This window comes from Ptychodera flava, chromosome 16 (genome assembly GCF_041260155.1).
Source record: "Ptychodera flava strain L36383 chromosome 16, AS_Pfla_20210202, whole genome shotgun sequence".
In the NCBI taxonomy this organism is placed as follows: domain Eukaryota; kingdom Metazoa; phylum Hemichordata; class Enteropneusta; family Ptychoderidae; genus Ptychodera; species Ptychodera flava.
The window spans coordinates 37895317-37914685 of record NC_091943.1 but is presented as its reverse complement, the minus strand read 5'-3'; the positions used below and the strand labels follow the sequence as shown (position 1 = coordinate 37914685).

The following is a 19369-nucleotide window of genomic DNA, read 5'->3' as shown; positions in this document are numbered from 1 at the left end:
TATGTCTGTATGTCTGTATGTCTGTGTGTCTGTATGTCTGTATGTCTGTATGTCTGTATGTCTGTCCGTCAACATCAAAAAATCCAAAACCGCTGCACATTTCATCTTGATATTTGGTGTGTACATGGATGATGGGCTGTAGATGAGATTTTGTTCAAATGAAGTTGTCATTGCCAAAAATATGCAAATTAAGTGAAAAAATGTAAAAACAGTCAAAATTGAAAATCTCAATAACCACTGAGCAGATTACATGAAAAATTAGCATGTAAGTACTTTGGGCTGATCTGAAATGAATGTGCTTTTTTTGATTTTTTGATATTGTTGAAAATATGCAAATTAGTGCCAAAAAAGGCGTTTTTGGTAAAAAATCTTCTTCTTCATAACCGCTGGTCAGACAGCTTTGATATTTGGTATACAGGTCCCTAGGGATAACCCAACTTGGATTTGTTCAAATTGTGATGAAATAAGCAAATCTGTATTTTAAGGATTTTTTTGTCATTTTTGGTCAAAAATTTATTTCATCAAAACCGCTCGTCTGACAGCTTTGATATTTGGTATACAGGTCCCTAGGGATAACCCAATTTGGATTTGTTCAAATTGTGATGAAATAAGCAAATCTGTATTTTTAAGGAATTTTTTTGTCGTTTTTGGTCAAAAATTTATTTCATCAAAACCGCTCGTCTGACAGCTTTGATATTTTATACAGGTCCCTAGGGATAACCCAACTGGGATTTGTTCAAATTGTGATGAAATAAGCAAATCTGTATTTTTAAGGAATTTTTTTGTCATTTTTGGTCAAAAATTTATTTCATCAAAACCGCTCGTCTGACAGCTTTGATATTTGGTATACAGGTTCCTACAGATAAACTAAATATGATATACAGAATATATGATGAAATCTGCAATTTTGTATTTTTGGTGCAATTTTTGCCATTTTTGGTCAAAAAATGTGTTTCTCAAAAACTACTTGTCTGATGCCTTTGATATTTGGTATACAGGTTCCTGGGGGTTCTCTTAGTGTGATATAGTGAAATTTGATGAAATCTTCAATTTTTGTATTTTTGGGTCAGTTTTTGCTGTTTTTGGTCAAAATATTTGTTTCTCAAAAGTTACTCATGTGATAGCTTTGATATTTGGTATACATTTTTATACATAATTATGATGAAATCATCAATTTTGTATTTTTGCAGCTAATTTTGCCATTTTAGGTTAGGCCATCCTGAAATGAGCTATCAAAGATCTCAACCTTCTTCATCAATACACAAAAAGTTGCTCTCTACATAACACAGCAGAGCTCTGTCGACCGCTGGGTCGCTTGTTAGCTCCCATAGCCATATGTATATATGTTTACAAGTTTACATTTTATTGAAAATCTCAATAGCCATTGAGCAGATTAGATGAAAAATTAGCATGTAAGTACTTTGGGCTGACCTGAAATGATTGTGCACATCTTGGGTCAGTATCTTGGACTTGCTATTTTTCATGAATTTTTTTGTAATTTTCTCCCTTTTTGGTCAAAAAATCTTCTTCTCTGAAACCACAAGTCTGATTGATTTGAAACTTGGTATGGAAGTGCCATAGGAGTGACCTTTCCCAAATCTGGGCAAATTGTGGTGAAATTTGCATATTTGCATTTTTGGGCTATTTTTTTCATTTTTGATCAAAAATTTTTTTTTCTCTGAAACCACACGTCAGATTGAGTTGAAACTTAGTGTAGAGGTTTTTACGGGTGACGTCAGTAAGATTTGATCAAATTCTGGTGAAATTTGCATACTTTTATTTTATTGGGGGAATTGTTTCTATTTGTGATAAAAAAATCTTTTAGCTTGATTTTAGCTTGTTTTGATAACTATATGGGAGCGACCAGTGACATTGTCACTATTTTTTTTTCACTCGCCTAACTGTTTTCAGGGGAGCTGCTAAGTCACTCGCCTACCACTCGCCTGGATAGTTTCGGGAGAGTGAATTTTAGCTCTCCTGCCATTTTCAAAAAATAAGCCCTGCATATTGTGTGTATCCACACACCTGTACCTGTAAGGATCAGATAATTTTATCATATTTCTCTTAAACTTGATGTTCATATATAAATATTTATTTTGTGATTTAAACAGCATTGATGTATGATCCTACTTGCTATAATATAGTATTTTTTTTTTTTAATTACATTTCCAGCTTATGACAGACACTAGATACTATGATTTACACTTGCACATCAACTTTATATTCCCTGTATTGTATTGTACCTTGTCCACAACAAGGGAAGTGGCATATCTTTCTACTTCTCTGAAGTATTTTATGATTGTCTTCAAACAGAGTAGAATCTTTTCAAGGCAATCCAACTGACATGTCATATAGTGGTTTCTATTAAAGTTTACCAATCATTTATTGTTGAAAAACACGTCAAATTTAGTTTGATACACATTGACTTTTGTCTGCATTGAACTGATGTAAGGTATTTGCTCTTTGCTTTCAGGCATCAGTAAAGTTACAATCCATCACACTAGAGTCAAATGATGATAGAGTACTACAGTGCTGTTTACAGTACCAAGAAAAAGGTAGAGACTTCAAATTCTTACTCAGGCTGACAAACTTCCATAATTTGCTCTGTGTTCAAAGTTATCCATGATCATCCAATGTATATTAGATGTTGAATGGCCTGACTGCTTTGATTACAGTGAATGCAGAGCAATGATACAGAGGTCCAGGCCACAACCTCAGCTCAAACATTATTCCATATCTTACATCCAACACCCGTCAGTAATTGTTTGCAATCACTGTCTGTCAGTTACCAAGCCCGCTATATCTTCCATGTCAATGCCACAACTCTACAACCATGCATTTCAACCTCAAGTACTCTAATAATTAAGGGCCCAAGCCAACCGGCTTGGCCCCTATTGTTATTGCTCGAGTTCTACTTCTTCTTCTTCTTCCGCTTCTTCTTCTACTGCCGTTTCCTTGTCGACCTAGATCTCTGAAACTCAAACTTGCAGAGCTTATAGGTGTCAATGAGTAATCATGGACCTGACCCTTGAAATTTTCATTGGTCACGTGACCTGGTGGCCATATTGGATTTTCCAAAAACCTAAAAATAACTTCTCCAGAAGACCCAGGGGTCCAGTCGATATGAATTTTTTTGTATAGCAAGCTTGGCCTTAAGAATTAAGAATTTGCAAATAAAATTGCATGCCGTCACGTCACCTTGGCCGCCATACTGGATTTTCAAAAAATACCCATTTAATCTTTAAAAATCTTCTTCTCCAGAACCAACACGCCGACTGAGCTGAAATTTTACTCATGTCATCCCTAGAGTGGTTTCTTTCAAGTTTGCAAAAGACATTTGGATCGGTTACGTGATTCGGCGGCCATATTGGATTTTCGAAAAATACCCATTTAATCTTTAAAAATCTTGTTCTCCAGAACCACAACACTTACTGAGCTGAAATTTTACTCATGTCATCCGTAGAGTGATCTCTTTCAAGTTTGCAAACGACATTTGGATCGGTCATGTGATTTGGCCGCCATCTTGGATTTTGTGAAAATCGAAATTGAAAGCAACGCTATATGATGCGTTTCTATGCCATTGTGCAAATTTGATGTCACTGTCTTGTCTTGGAATTAATAATCATTTTGATTTCCCCAGCAAGGCTCATGCCATCACAAACTAACCAACATCCTTGTATAGATTCTCAAAAATCATCAATTTTGTGTGTAACTCTCAGTTGTTGTGACAACCTTTGAACACTGACAGTTTTATAAACATTTATTTTCATTCTAACAGTTCTATCAAGCAGGCTTGTAATCATATTTGATTAAGAATATTAAGCTCTTTGTCCAGACAGCGGTGTTGACAGATTCTGTATTTTACAGTGAATGGTGCTACTGTTGTGTTATTCAGTGATGATAAAAATCTATGCAGCAAAGCTATAGTATCCAATGTGCCTGCATTCACAAAGAAAGTAAGTTTTAAATCATTATATCTTCATATTAAAGAGACAAAGTCACTCATTTTCCACAATTTTCTCATGAATTTTGTTTGATATCAGACCCTGTTTATGTTGTTTGACATGTTGAAAGATACTGAATGAATGGATGACCAGGCATAACTACCATCCCAGTTTAAACACGATAAATAAAAACATCGGCAGAAAGAATAAATGGTCTGTACCAATAATCTAACAAGGCCAGGAATTCTCATTGCTGTATGTGCATGTGTAAACACAAACTGAAATGTCATGCATATAATTATATGACTTGAGATCTAAAACGCAGCTACACCATACAGTTGCATATCTGCATGTGATCGACGTTGAACAAGTGATCATGTTATAATTGGAAAAACCTATGGAATGGCAATCAAATTAAATTTACAACCAAATGCCTGTTTAAGTTTTACTGTTTTCTGGTAGTTTGTGAGATGCCCAATTGCTAATGTTCCTTGTCTTCCATTGTGCTGAATAAAGTTAGTAGGCACAATGCAGGTCACAGACTGGCCACGTGCCTTTACATACGATGACGTAAAGCAGCTAGTATGTGTAGTTTATCACATGCTTGAGTTTAAACATAGCGGATGGTTCAAATCGCACAGATGCCCAGACAAACATTGAACCTTACCGTAAAGACCAAAGGAGTTTTGTAGGTGTCCTTGAAGCCATGTATGGTCACTATTTTGGGTCGTCCATTTGGATCATATTGGAATTTTGTCATCGAAAAAAGGTAGAAAATGGCCGACTTTGTCTCCTTAAAGTGGCACTCCCATTTGGTAACATTTTTAAAGCACATTTTTTTAGTGCCAACGGTCGATATTTGACGTGGCAACTGCGCGCGGATCGCGAGATATTGATAAAAACATGTCTTCAAAATAGTAAAAGTTTGAATTCTGGTGGCCCACCTAAATTCAGCTTCCGAACATCGAACGTTCGGCACTGGGGCCATTGTCAACTGAGCTATGGAGTACGAGTCTACACTGACGCTGCTGTACGCCACAGTACCACTTGCCTCGGTGATCGGTCATGCCCCGTGGGAGAAAGCTGAGTCTTACTGACTTGGTGATAAAACGAAGAACAAGTTTTGCTGATTCCACCAGAATTCGCATAGGTGACTAGCCCAGTTACGTGCGGTTGATACATAGCGGCCACCGCGTGGTATGCATAGACACATACCACGCGCGCGGCGAACCACAGGTACTGTGTGGCAGACGACAAAATGTAGTCATCGGAGGCGGCTAATATTTAACAAGTAAAAACGTATGTTTATGTGGTATTGGTTGAAAATATAATACAACTGATTTTGAATAATGGCAACGACAAAGCTAAGAAGTAGTTTTCAAAAACTGACCTGTGGTAAAGGCATAGTGCTGTATATAAAGTCTTCGCAGTGAGTGGGAGGTAAAATTGCGTCGTTCGAACTTATTATAGACTCCCTAGAATATCGTCAATCAGCACAACAACAAACCTTCAGTGGATTTCGCGTCATTATCAGAAACGATCGGAAAACTTCGGGATGTGAAAAATACGCTCGGAAAATGACATGTTTTTATCGATATCTCGCGATCGGCACGCGGTTGCCACGTCAAATATCGACCTTTGGCATTAAAAAAATGTGTTTTAAAAATGTTACCAAATGGGAGTGCCTCTTTAAGGATTGATACAGGTCTGTGAATTGTGTACAAAGTACAGCTGTGAACACCCCAAGGTAAATGGTCCATGGTGATGTTTTTTACATTTGTTCAAAGTAAACATTCAGGTTCAGGATATTTAATTATAATTTTGAAATAAACAAGAGATGAAGGTGCATCTATAATCACTTGTTTATACCAAGCTTGAAATATTAATAATAAGTTCATCGAATTGTGTTTCATTCCTGACAGAGTATAAATTAATTATCCAAGACAGTAAGTTACCCAGGTGCCAATAAGTCTACGGAAGCAGACACATGATACTGTGTGTTTACACTTCCTGCTCTGCTGTGTATTCTCACCACTGTTGTGATATTTTCATAAATGATTGTATACACCTACAAGACAGCTTGTTCTGGGATGTAAATTTGTAATTTACAGTGGCTTTGTTTCTCGGATATCCCAGTTACATAAGCTTAGTATTACATACGTGCAACGGTTCACTTGCATAGGAGCATCTTTGGCATCTTCAGTGCAGTACAAATACCAGAACTATTATGCCATAACCTTATGTTAATGAGCACTTGTAACCTGGACTACCGCTTGTTTGTAAACAGCTGGTATTTTATAAACAAATCAAGAATGGTTATCTGCAAGCTATACTCATTTTCATGAAACTCCGGCTTGCAATATTCTCTTTGGCCGTCTCTGTAAAAACCAAAAAGTAAAAACCCCCAGCACAGAGCTTGCACTGTCTTGTCATGGGATTCTGTCATACAAAACTTGATAAGTCTGATGTCACAACAATCAAGATGACTTGTTTACTCCATACCTAAATCATGTTCAAAGATTACCTTGATATAAAATATGGAGGCTTTCTCTCATGGTTTGCTTTACATCAAAATGGATTTCTTTTATACCAGTCAGCATTGTTTTTTCATTTGCATTAGTTGTTATAATACTACTTCACTTCACATTTTATTTTAGACCTTGGTTGATGGACTTGAAGATTTACTTGAGATCAACCCTCAGCAACCACCCCCACCCCCACCCCCACCAAGGCCAACACCACCATCTAGAACAACACTGCCATTAACCAGCCTGAGGGTAATGCCAAAACCCATGACAACACTGCCACGACCCAGAGCTACCCCGACACCACCTAGACCACCACATTCCATCCAGGCTACTCAGGGGAAAACAGTGTGTCGTCCTGCTAGCCAGTCTGAAAGTACAACTTTGAAGCAAAGAGATCAAGAGAAAGTTATTAAAGCTAAGGTGAAATGCAATTTTTTAGCTCACATTTGTTGTACCAATGTGAGGTTATTGTATAAACTGAATCAGTCATTTGCATCTGATTTGCATGTCTGTATGTCTGTATATTTGTGGGTATGTGCGGATGTATGTCCGTCACACACAAAGGCTCCCATACCGCCAAAGCTACCATCTCAGTATTTGGTGTACAGGTAGATGCAGGGGTTGAGATGTGAATTTGTTCAAATGAACACATCAGTGTCAAAAATGTGCAAATGAGGTAAGAAAAAGTGAAATCCTGCAAATGTGCAGGAGGCATACCAGTGAGAAACAGGCCAACTCCACTGATCTTGACTCATTTCCTGTCATTGTTTATGAACTGTTACATATTAACAGACCAGCTGCAACCATAGACAGTAGATGGGGGAAGACCGTTTATACTAAACTAAGAGGGGCTTGTTTCTGCTATGCATGTTGCTAAAGTTGACCTCCAGTACCTAAAGTTAGACCTTAATTACTTTTGTCATTCTTGTTTTTCTGGTTTAAATATTTCTTGTTGTTTTTCTGGTTGTACTGTGCAGAAATCATTACCATAACATCAACGTAGAATTTTCCTCCACTGAACAGATACAAACAACATTTATTGTTGATCATTGGTAACCCATACTGGTATATACCAATTCTGATCAAATTTGAGGGACACCGTATAATTGTGGTATTTTTTCATTTATTATCTTAAAAATGTGTGTAAGCATATATATTTCCACCTATTTGACTTGGTCTGTTCGAACGGCTTTAGTCCATAAAAATCATGTTTACAGTATCTGTGATTACAGGGGCATTCAAATGTTCAATTTTTTGTTAAGATGCACCACATTGGACATATTGTGCTTCTGAGTTTTAACGAACTTGACCTGATGATAAAATGTGAACTTGTGAATTAGTGAAGGGGCTTGTACATGAGCAGGGGGTTACACTCCTATGACTATGGTAGTATTTCTGTGTAGTCAGTTCTGAAAAGTATGTTTCAAAATGATTGTTGTGATCACATTGTTGTTAACTTTTTATAAATATTATGAAATTTACTACAAGTACTTGTAGGTCTTTGTCTTGTAAACAGTACGTATGCATATATTGTATATTCCAGGCTGATGAACATCTTTGTAAGTTGAGGACAGTGTTACGAGATGCATTATCTGTTGCTTTAGTCATGGAAATGAAGACAATTTATGGAGAACTTTGGTAAGTCAAATTATCTGGAATATATCTTTTGTGATCATCAAGATAGAGCCAAAAAAATCCCTGTGGTTGGTGTTCAACTTCTGCAAAATTGGTTCATTATTGACCTCCAATGGGTTTTTGCTTGAAACTTACAGCTGATTAAAACTCTGTAAATACTATGTTCAATGTCAAAATATAAGAGCATAATCCTTCAACTGAAATTTTTGCAAACATACATATTTCAAGTTTCCTATCTGCCCTCTCTTCAGATACACAATCTATTTGCACTTTTTCTGGTATCTGCCACTGTCAATGACAAGAGAAAGTGATTACCTTTATCTATATGGACTACATCATTGTCAATCAACTATTATAAGAACCAGAGATTGACAAGAATGGTTGTAAATTAGCTGTCAAATATGGATTGTCTCCTCATAGCGTTTGTCATTTTTAATACAAATGTAATTTTTGGACACCGTGGTGCGAAGCACCAAAGGTGTCCTTTGTCGCCACAATGTCTGTGTGTGTGTCCGTCTGTCCGTCCGTCCGTCCGTCCGTAGACAGATTTTGTTCCACTCATAACTTAAGAACCCTTAGGTCCAATGTCATGCAATTTGGTATTTGGTATTATCATGATGAGACTTAGATCTGATTAGATTTTGGTGGGTGTGGCTTATTAATTAATTGCTCATTTGCATATTTTATGACTTTTTTGCCATAGGGCTATATCTCAAGAAATATTGAACCAAATTTGATGTGACTGTACACATACTTAATTAGTCCCCACGGACACCATCTGGGGGGACTTATAGGTCTGGTCATGTCAGTGCGTCCGTCCATCTGTCCGTCCGTGCTTCCGTCCGTCTGTTCACGCAGATATCTCAGAGACGCCTGGAGCGATTTCCTTCAAATTTGGTAAAAGGATAGTACTCTACCTCATACAGGTGCACATCGATTTGTTTCACAATGCGATCAAATTTGGCAGTGTTAGAGGACTTTTTAGTTTTCACCTCCATAGACTCCCATGTATAAGGCAGTCCATAGACTCCCATGTATAAGGCAGTCCATAGACTCCCATGTATAAGGCAGTCCATAGACTTCCATGTATAAGGCCAAGAAAAATAAAAATTTAGTGTGCAGTGACACAGTTTTTAGTCCCCACAGATAAAGTCCAGGGGGCTCATAGATTGGGTCATGTCAGTCCGTTAGTCCATCCATGTGAGTCCATCCGTTCACGCAGATATCTCAGACGCTTTGACAAAATGTCACGTGACCTCGGTGACCTTTGACCTCGAATATACATATTTGTCCATAACTCAGTAACCACAAGTGCTAAACCTTTCATATATGGTATGATGGGACACCCTATGACGCCACATATTGTACCTCATTAATTATGTGCATATCTAATTTTGAGCAAGCCAATGGAGCTAGAGGTCTGATTTTTGGTATATATGGATAACTTAGCAATACAATTTTTTTTGACAAAATGTCATGTGACCTTGGTGACCTTTGACCTCAAATATACATATTTGTCCATAACTCAGTAATCACTAATGCTACACCCTTCATATTTGGTATGATGGGACACCTTATGACGCCACATATTGTTCCTCATTAATTATGCACATATCTAATTTTACGTGAGCCAATAGAGCTAGAGGTCTGATTTTTGGTATGTAGGGATAACTTAGCAATGCAATTTTTTTGACAAAATATCACATGACCTCAATTACCTTTACCCTCAAATATACATATTTGTCCATAACTCAGTAACCACAAGTGCTACACTCTTCATATTTGGTATGATGGGACACCTTATGACGCCACATATTGTACCTCATTAATTATGTGCATCTAATTTTGAGCGAGCCAATAGAGCCAGAGGTCTGATTTTTGGTATGTAGGGATAACTTACCAATGCAATTTTTTTGACAAAATATCACATGACCTCAATTACCTTTACCCTCAAATATACATATTTGTCCATAACTCAGTAACCACAAGTGCTACACTCTTCATATTTGGTATGATGGGACACCTTATGACGCCACATATTGTACCTCATTAATTATGCACATATCTAATTTTGAGCGAGCCAATAGAGCTAGAGGTCTGATTTTTGGTATATAGGGATAACTTAGCAATACAATTATTTTGAAAAAATGTCACGTGACCTTGGTGACCTTTGACCTCAAATATACATATTTGTCCAAAACTCAGTAACCACAATTGCTACACCCTTCATATTTGGCATGATGGGACACCTTATGACGCCACATATTGTTCCTCATTAATTATGCACATATCTAATTTTACGCGAGCCAATAGAGCTAGAGGTCTGATTTTTGGTATGTAGGGATAACTTAGCAATACAATTTCTTTGACAAAATGTCATGTGACCTCAGTGACCTTTGATCTCAAATATACATATTTGTCCATAACTCAGGAACCACAAGTGCTACACCCTTCATATATGGTATGATGGGACACCTTATGATGCCACATATTGTACCTCATTAATTATGTGCATATCTAATTTTGAGCAAGCCGATAGAGGTAAATATATGATTTTTAGTATATAGGGATAGACTATAGGATAGAAATATTTTGACAAAATGTCATGTGACCTCGATAACCTTTTACCTAAAATACACGATTATGTCAATAAATAAGTAACCACAAGTGCTATGTCCTTTATATTTAGTAGGATGGGAGACCTTATGACAACACATGCTTTACCTTGTTAATTATGCCCATATATAATTGTGGGCAAGCCAATAGAGCTAGAGGTCTGAATTTTGGCATATTTGGATTAATTAGCAATACAATGTTTTATTTCAAATGTCACGTGACCTTGATGACCTTTGACCTTGAATATGCATATATATGCATAACTCAGTAACCACAAGTTCTTTACGCTTCAATTTGATAGGATAATAGACCTTAAGATGTCACATCTTGTACCTCATTTATTATGCACATATGTATTTCTTGGTCTGGCCAATACAGCTAGAGGTCTGATCTTTTTTCCCGATTTAGAACCATAACTTAGACATGCCTCTTGTTTCAAATTGGGAACAATGACATAGACCTATGTGTCCATAGATCTAAACATATACACTCCAGTGATACTTCTTAATGACCTCATTTCCCTGCCCCATTAAGACTAATACTCCTATTACAAGTGGGGACTATGTCATTGTCAATGACTTGTTACCCTATAGCATAACTATGGTAAAAGTTTAGTAAGTTTGGTTAATTCCAAAGCACATTCTGAAAGTACTCTTCTGGAATATACAGAATATTATCTCACATAGCGAGTGTCTGAATGTTATTCTGAATTGTATTCCAAAGCATATTCTGAAAGTACTCTTCTGAAAATTTCACATTCTTTGCCACTGCACCATCTCCCAAATACATACTGATGACCCACGTTGTCCACTCAAGTCTCACTTTGATTGTACAATAGAACAAAGTTTGCAGCAAGAATGAAAGGGAATATTACTAGTATTTTTAAAAAAATAGGAAATGTTGATTTTGAACGAGAATAGGGCTGTAACCACTGGACTGAAGTGTCAGCTGGTTAGAAAGATGAAAACTGCATTGTCTATGTGCCTAAAGCAGCAATCCTTGATCCATGGCATCAGTTGTTATCGACATTGCAATTGACAGTTTATGTGATTGTAGTCCTTTGTTCCTCTTCAGAATTTTAGCACAGTTGGTCACTTTGCTACAAGATAAAGCTTGTAAAAAACCTGTGCCTTTAACATAGGCCCAGCTTTGCATAAGCCCAATATCACCTCTACCTATGCAAGTGAGCTATCTACCAAGGCCAAAGGTCATGTGTGGTTGATGCAGGAGATGCAGAGTGATCTAAGACAACTGTCTTTCATGTTTTACTGTTTTTACGCTCCCATATATGCATTTGTATATATGCAAATGGGAGTTATTCGTATAAGGTGGCAAAATGGCGTCTGTGTTTATGTATGTATGTATGTATGTATGTCTGTTAGTCCGTCCACATCAAAAACTCCTAAACCGTAGCACCTACTGTCTTAGTATTTGGTGTACAGGTGCACCTAGGGGTGGAGATGTGAATTTGTTCAAATGAACTTTTCAGTGCCAAAAATATGCAAATGAGGGGGAAAAAAGGAAAAATCCTACAAATGGCTAATACTCAGTAAGCATTGGTCAGATTTGGTTGAAACTTGGTATGCAGATTTCTTTAGGTATTCTAAATTATGTGTGCAAAAATTGGGATGAAATTTGCATGTTTGTATTTTTAGGGTATTTTTTCCATTTTTAGTCAAAAAATCCTGTTCTCTGAAATCGCTCGTCTGATTGCTATGAAACTTAATATTCATGTTCCTCAGAATGACCTCAGTCATGCTTGTACAAATTGTATTGATATTGTCATATTTGTAATTTTGGGGCAATTTTCCCAATTTTTGATGAAAAATATTTTAATCCAAAAACTGCTGATTTGATAGCTTTGATACAGGTATTTGGTATACAGGTATCTAAGATTTATCTCCATATAATGTATTGAAAGTATGTTGAAACTGGCAATTTTTTTTTTATTTTTGGGGCAATTTTTGCCTTTTTTGTCAAAAATTTTTTCTCCTAAAACTTCTGATCTGGTAGCTTTGATATCTAGTGTACAGGTTCCTAGGGTTTATGTTAATTAGATATATTTAAAATAAGAATGAAATCTGCAATTTTGTATTTTGGGGGCAATTTTTCTCATTTTTGGTCAAAAAATTTGTTTCTCAAAATTTACCAGTCTGATTGCTTTGATATTTGGTAAACCGGTCCTTAGGGTTTTTGTTAATAAGATATATTGAAATTAAGTTGAAATCCGGAATTTTGGGGGGCAACTTTGCAAAACTTTCAGTTTTACTGGGATATCTTTCATTTTGTATTTTTGAGATTTTTTTTGGTAATTTTATACCTACTGGAACTAAGAGTATATAATGTGGTGGTTTAGTAAGCATTTGATATGGTAAACTGTATTTGGTGTTGAAATGCGGTAAAAAAATCCTGGCAGATTTTGAAAAAATTCCAAACTAATGCCAATAAAAAATTCAGCCAGAGAAGGTTTGACAAAAAGAAAAGGTGGGAGATTGGGGGAAAAAGAATGTACAATGGATCGGATACAAAAGATAATGTACCTCATCGATCTTCCAGACACCATCCCTTATCAAATGGTCCACCCCGATGTATTTTTGTGCACAATTAACCATGCAGTGTATTTTAGTTTAAGATGTCAAGTTAGGTAAGGATTTGAAAGGAATAGTCAAGTTCACCACAGTTAAACTTTATCTCTTGTGTCATCATCCTTGTGTAATTGGTTAAGTTTGTAAGTTGTTCTAGATGTGGATGTACCAGCTGTTCTGGAAGAAAACAATGTTTACTTTTTCCTGTAGGGTTTCTGAGTTGATGATTGTATGTTGAAATTTCCCCATGTATCTGGTGTATGGGCAAAGTGTAAACATTGGTTGCATGTTATGTATTTCAGTCTATGTCAAATATTGTAAATGAAAAATCAAGAACAGTTTACTGTGTGCTTGTAAAAGATAACATATTTGTCAATACATAAACTGCCGCATGCCTTGCAGATTGATTGTCTAAAAGATTATCACAGAAGTAGAAAAGGAAAAGAAACTAATCAAATTGCTGTAACATATTCACTCCCAGTGCCTGTATAGGCCTATACTTAACTATTTTATCATTACATTCAGCTGTTTGTTATATCTTTATCACTCTCCATGGGCCAAGACACACTTGGGGTCAATGTCATCACTCTGTGCCAGTCTGTGTATGTCAGTCTGTCTGTATTAATTGTTGACTTGTTTTGATAACTACATGGGAGCGAACAATTGATATTGTCACTATTTTTAAACAAATTCAGGAAGTCAGATCTTTTATTGAATATTGATGTTTTATAATCAAAATGAAATATACAATGTGAAAATTTCACTATTGTTAGCAATTTAGGATAGTTTACCTGGGCTCCACAATAGAATAATTGCTGGGTACTGTAAAATATGGCAGTGTTTTACTTTACTTTCTAAAAGTATCACATTGTTTTCATGAAATCTTGAGCAATATGCAAAGCTATAGCAGCTTTTCTATTTGTTTCTGATTTGATGCTGTGGACAACAAAATTGCAACTTACTCAGAGGATGTGAACCGTTATAATGATATTATCAAAATATGATTGTTTCCACAGGCAGGACATAATATTTGTCAAACCTCCCTGGACTTTAAACGATATCCTTCAATGCTACAACAAGTAAGTTGTGTTTAATCTTAAAGCATGGTATTTATAAATGCTGTATACACAGGTCTGCATAGCAACAAATCCATCAATGAGACGCTGTGTTTTCACATGTGTACTTGGTTGTTTTGCTCAAATATTTGATAAATATACTACAAATGTAATCAATAGGGGTGACGTTATCTTTGTTTTCAAAACAAAATTCAGACTATCCAAGATTCAGTACACACGTAGTCATTTGGTTTGTTGCTCGGCATATTTCAGTCAACAAGAAAATTTAAATGGAATGCATTGTCAACATATTTATGGTCAGTTATTACAAATGAATGATGCAAAGAGAGTTTGCTTCAGAATGAAGGGTAACAATAAAAAATGAATCAAAAATCCAAATACTAACTGTATATAGTCAAGCAATCATACAGCCAAGAATGCTTTGAGTACATCTTGCTCACTTGTGTAGGCATCAAGATATGAAATTCACTATCATCTCAGTGAAAACTACAGCCAAAGATGTTTTTGTCCAAAATATTTGGTTATTTGTCATGAATTTCAGCTTGGTTAGGCTACTTTGATCAAGAAATCAAGCAGAACTCATCACATTTAACGAGTACAACTGATGTTGTTCACATGTATCTTAGACCCTAGAAGAAATGTCCACATTAATACATCTTTAATATTAGGTTCAATATTATTCATCAATATCTGTGTTCCGTTTGAAAGATTCTCTTTTCAAACCACAATGAAAATAACTCATATACTTTTGTACGGAGACATAAATTAAAACTACTCATACACCGGACATAGGAATTTTTTGCCTCGTTGCAGGAGACCACTAGCCCTCCTGATATTTAGGAAGTTGCTGTTTGTCCTCTTCAAGTCAATTCTCATTGTCTATCTACCAGTATAATCTACAAAATTACCTCAGTGCCACTATAAAGAAGTCCTACTTTGAGTAGTGTAGTTAATATAGATCTGTCAGTTGACTACTTTCCATTACATGTTTTATATATATGTATCCACAGTGTTCTGCCAAGGCCGCGGCCTTGCGCCTGCCACAAGAAAAAATTGATGACCCCAAAAAATCAATCATCGGGTCCGCAAGGCGCAGCGCGCCGTCAGTTCAACAAAACTTTCAGCAAAAATGAAGTCCCTAGAATACACTTATATATGTGCTATACGCAAAAGGCAGAAGTAGACATTCCACACCACTCATACTTACATGCTGCTCTCAGCCTCGTGAGACGTGCCACTTCCATAGCAACCTTCTGTGATTTTTCACTTGCATAATCATGAACTTGGTTTTCATCGCTAGATTTGAGTCAGCCAGTCAGTGTCTCTGTCAAATTCAATGCCTCGCAGTACTCTCTGGAAAGGAAAATGGCTTCCGTGATTAATACAAAACACCGAGGCAGAACAATTCTTAGTTTCTTTGGACCATCCGCCCAAAAAAAGGCAAATCCTACAACAGAACGAGTGAAGACAATACGATAAAATATGACATCGTGTCTCAGCTGTCTACATTCTTGGAAACTGAAAACCCGTGCACACCGCAGCCATCCACATCAGAAACGCATCAGTCAGAAATAGAGCAGTCTCAAAACATTGAGCAGCCATGCATCGGAAACTCAGCCTTCATTGAGGCAATGCCGCATGTTCGACATCTTCATGAAAAATGGTTACGTGATTTCAGCTGGCTCCACTACGATACCGAAAAGAACCAAATGACTTCCAAAGTATGCATAAAGCATAATAATAAACAAAATACGATGACCCGAGCCAACATGATTTTCTGAATGAGTACGCTTGCTCACCATGCATGGCCAACATAGTCTACCAGCTACACAAGAACAATGTACCACTGACTGAACGCATTTGTATGAAAACAATGATTCTTAACTTCATAATTGTGCAAAGAAAGCAATTTTAAACATTTACATAATTCTGTATACTCTGAAGAACAATAGCCCACACCTGTATAAAATTCAAAAATTTAGTAAATTTCTTTTGAACACATTCAAATTTAGCTACAAGATTCTTTTGCCACGGATTCCAGGCGAGAGAACAGTATTCAAGGCCGCTGCATACCAGGGTGATATAACTGGGACTTCTAGACTGAACATCATGAAAATATTTGCAATAATGCTTTAAAAATTCTAGAATACACCGTTTTTTTTGTAACTGCACTATCAACATGAAGTCTGGAGCTCCTTAGGATGCCACCAAAGTCCTAATAATCTAGGGTTTGGTTGCACTTTGTGATCAACTAAATGTTACTGGACCAAAAGCTTTCAAAGACGCGTGGTCTCCTCCATTATTGTCTTTTACCCAAGTCTTTGACAGTCACAGATGTAAATCATGCAATCAGAACTGCATTACCAGTGTTTCCCCTGGGTTCCAAAATCTTGTAGCAAATTTGGCTAGAAGCCCTAAAAAATTATTCGCCAAACCAGATATTCAATTAGCCAAGCCGATACCACTGATCACAAATGACGTCATTTCTTTCTCATGCGTGCTACAGACAATGGCACGAAACCTGGTTCAGCATTATATACTAGTTTTTTCAAACGAATCAGATATCCATTCTCGTAGCAGTTTAAAAGTAAAATACCCTCAGACTTGAGAAATATGTGCATTTTTTAGACTTCCAATACATTTGCTTTACGTTTGAAGTTTAGCAAGCGAAGCTCGGACAGCGCACAGCATATCAATGGCGCTTGGGTCAGGGGTCATCATCAAAGACGTCAGTGTGTATTCACAGCCAGCTTCAATCATGCCATGGATCGCGGAAATCACGGATCAAATGTTCACGTCTAGAACAGAACCGTAAAACATCAAATATATACCCTTTTGATATGGAGAAACATCTTTTTGTTTCACTGACGATCAAGTTAAATGCTCAAATATCGCGACAAGACTTGCGTATTTATTTGCACGATGTGAACGCGGAACTAGGCCGACTCGGCGGACGAGCGAGCGCTTCTCTGAAAGTCTGTATACGATGTCACGTCACAATACACCACGGTCCGTGATACACTGAAAATTGTCGCGAATTTATATTTAAGGAAGCCAATTCACACAAGTTTCTAACGCAAGTAAAGGTATTTTCTTGTTGGCAGCAATACACCACGAACATTTTCGCTATTCAGGAGTGCCTTACTCGCTCTACGTTCTAAAAAAATGTCATGCGTATGCTTTTGACCATGCATGCCGCTACCTTCCTTTCCAAATTCACGATCGACTTTCCTACATTGATCATAATTTTTCTTTCCATTTCATAGCTTTACTTGCGCTTAGAATGTGTGTTGTAGGGGTGGTTCCCCCATATTGGTGGAGCAGCCAAAGTCAAAAAGGAAAGTTTGCCGTTTGCTTAGTTTCACCGTCACTACGATCCTTCAATTCAATTCAGTGTTGACGATGACATGGCTGTCACTGCACGGAGTTATCTGTAGGCACACATTGCGCGTAGTCAAACCCAAAACTTCGCAACATTTTAGTCAACTAGTCATGATATACATGCGGTTATTGATTTGTGAGTTGTTTCGTTACAATTTTATTCATACTGTATGTGTTACAAATAGGATCTCCTGACGCATAAGGTCAGGGGATGCACAGAGATAAAGCATTACATCTCAAGTTGAATGCAGGACATGTGCGCGCGGACAAAGTGATGATGTCATAGTGCAATTTTCGATTCGCAAGTTTGGCTAACTTTTGCCAAAATCTTCTCGCCAAACGCTACTTTTTTCTCGCATTTGCGATTTGGCGAGCGGGCAGCGGAAACACTGATTACTAGAATAATTAAAACTAATTGATACTTGCTTGCATGTAGGAAATGTAAACAAACACAGGTGTAATCAGGGTGTTCATTGCTCTAGTGATGATGTAAATTCCATTTATGTCCCTAATGACGATGCTTAAATGTATCATTAGTGAAAGAGATTCAATGAAACACTATTGTAATTGTAATTGTAGACACTGGATGGCAGTATTTGGTATGATTTTGAAGAGAGATGTCAAAGTACCATTAGAAAATTTATCATCATACTTTGAAGGTAGAACAGGTAGGACAACTTAAATATTTTATGAAGCATAAAACTCTTCAATTATTGAAAAAATGACCTTGAAAGAGACAATTAACATTCTTGCTAACTTCAGTCTATGTGGTTGGTGTGTGTGTGTTTTTGTGTGTGTGGGTATGGAGATAGGTAGGTATCTATCTATCTATCAGTGCACAGAAACATAGCTTTGAATTCTGATTGTTTCAGTTTTTCAAGATATTTGTCCTGAAGTTTGTATGTTAAAAAGTAACTTTTGAAATGTTTTTCTTTCCACTGTTTAACTTGATATAAACTTTGTTGTACACTTTTTACAACTGCTCAGGTTGAGGAGTTTGATCAGACACAGCATTTTGTTATTTTGAAAGGGACTTTATTGTGTGGCATTTTGTTTTGTACTACAGGGTATGGATTGGATATGAAGCAAGCTTTGCATCTAATGAGTGATGCCTTAGAACTCCTCAACGCCCTCAGAAAACATGACAGGTAAGACTTGCAAAAGACAAGACACAGGATCTTTTAAAAGAAGAATGAAAATTTCAGGAGTTCTGAAAGAGTAAAACACGAGTAACAGTAATGCTATAAAGTACCATTACCAGGTATAATGCGTGTATGGACCCTCTAAGATTACCAGATGTAGACACAGATATACAAAGTGAACATGTTTGTCTTCGAAGTCATTGAAGATTTTGGACATGATCATATTAAGATTTGTTCAAATTGTTAGAAATTTGCATACTTGTGTTTATGAAGGTCACTATATTTCTCACGTCATTTTATTATCAAGCATTTATCCCTAATGCGGTATCTTATGCTTTATAGTTTACAAGATTAACCTAATTCATTGATGATTTAAATTGATATTAATTTTCTAAAGATTTCATTTTTTTAAAATGATTTTTCCAGATAGCTGTATGGTATGAGGCAATGAATTCCTTATTT

General features: G+C 36.6%; 1 protein-coding gene across 2 annotated transcripts in view; it reads left to right on the top strand.

The window, feature by feature from the left end:
- The window catches only part of LOC139114774 (transcriptional protein SWT1-like), a 60355-nt gene that overhangs the window by 23082 nt on the left and 17904 nt on the right, over positions 1–19369 (top strand). For both annotated transcript variants that reach the window (XM_070676678.1, XM_070676679.1), the window contains 7 exons: positions 2474–2555; positions 3868–3956; positions 6602–6892; positions 8016–8110; positions 14325–14387; positions 18345–18433; positions 18832–18913. In XM_070676678.1, the coding sequence (XP_070532779.1) occupies positions 2474–2555; positions 3868–3956; positions 6602–6892; positions 8016–8110; positions 14325–14387; positions 18345–18433; positions 18832–18913 (791 nt within the window). The remainder of the gene's footprint in view (positions 1–2473; positions 2556–3867; positions 3957–6601; positions 6893–8015; positions 8111–14324; positions 14388–18344; positions 18434–18831; positions 18914–19369) is intronic.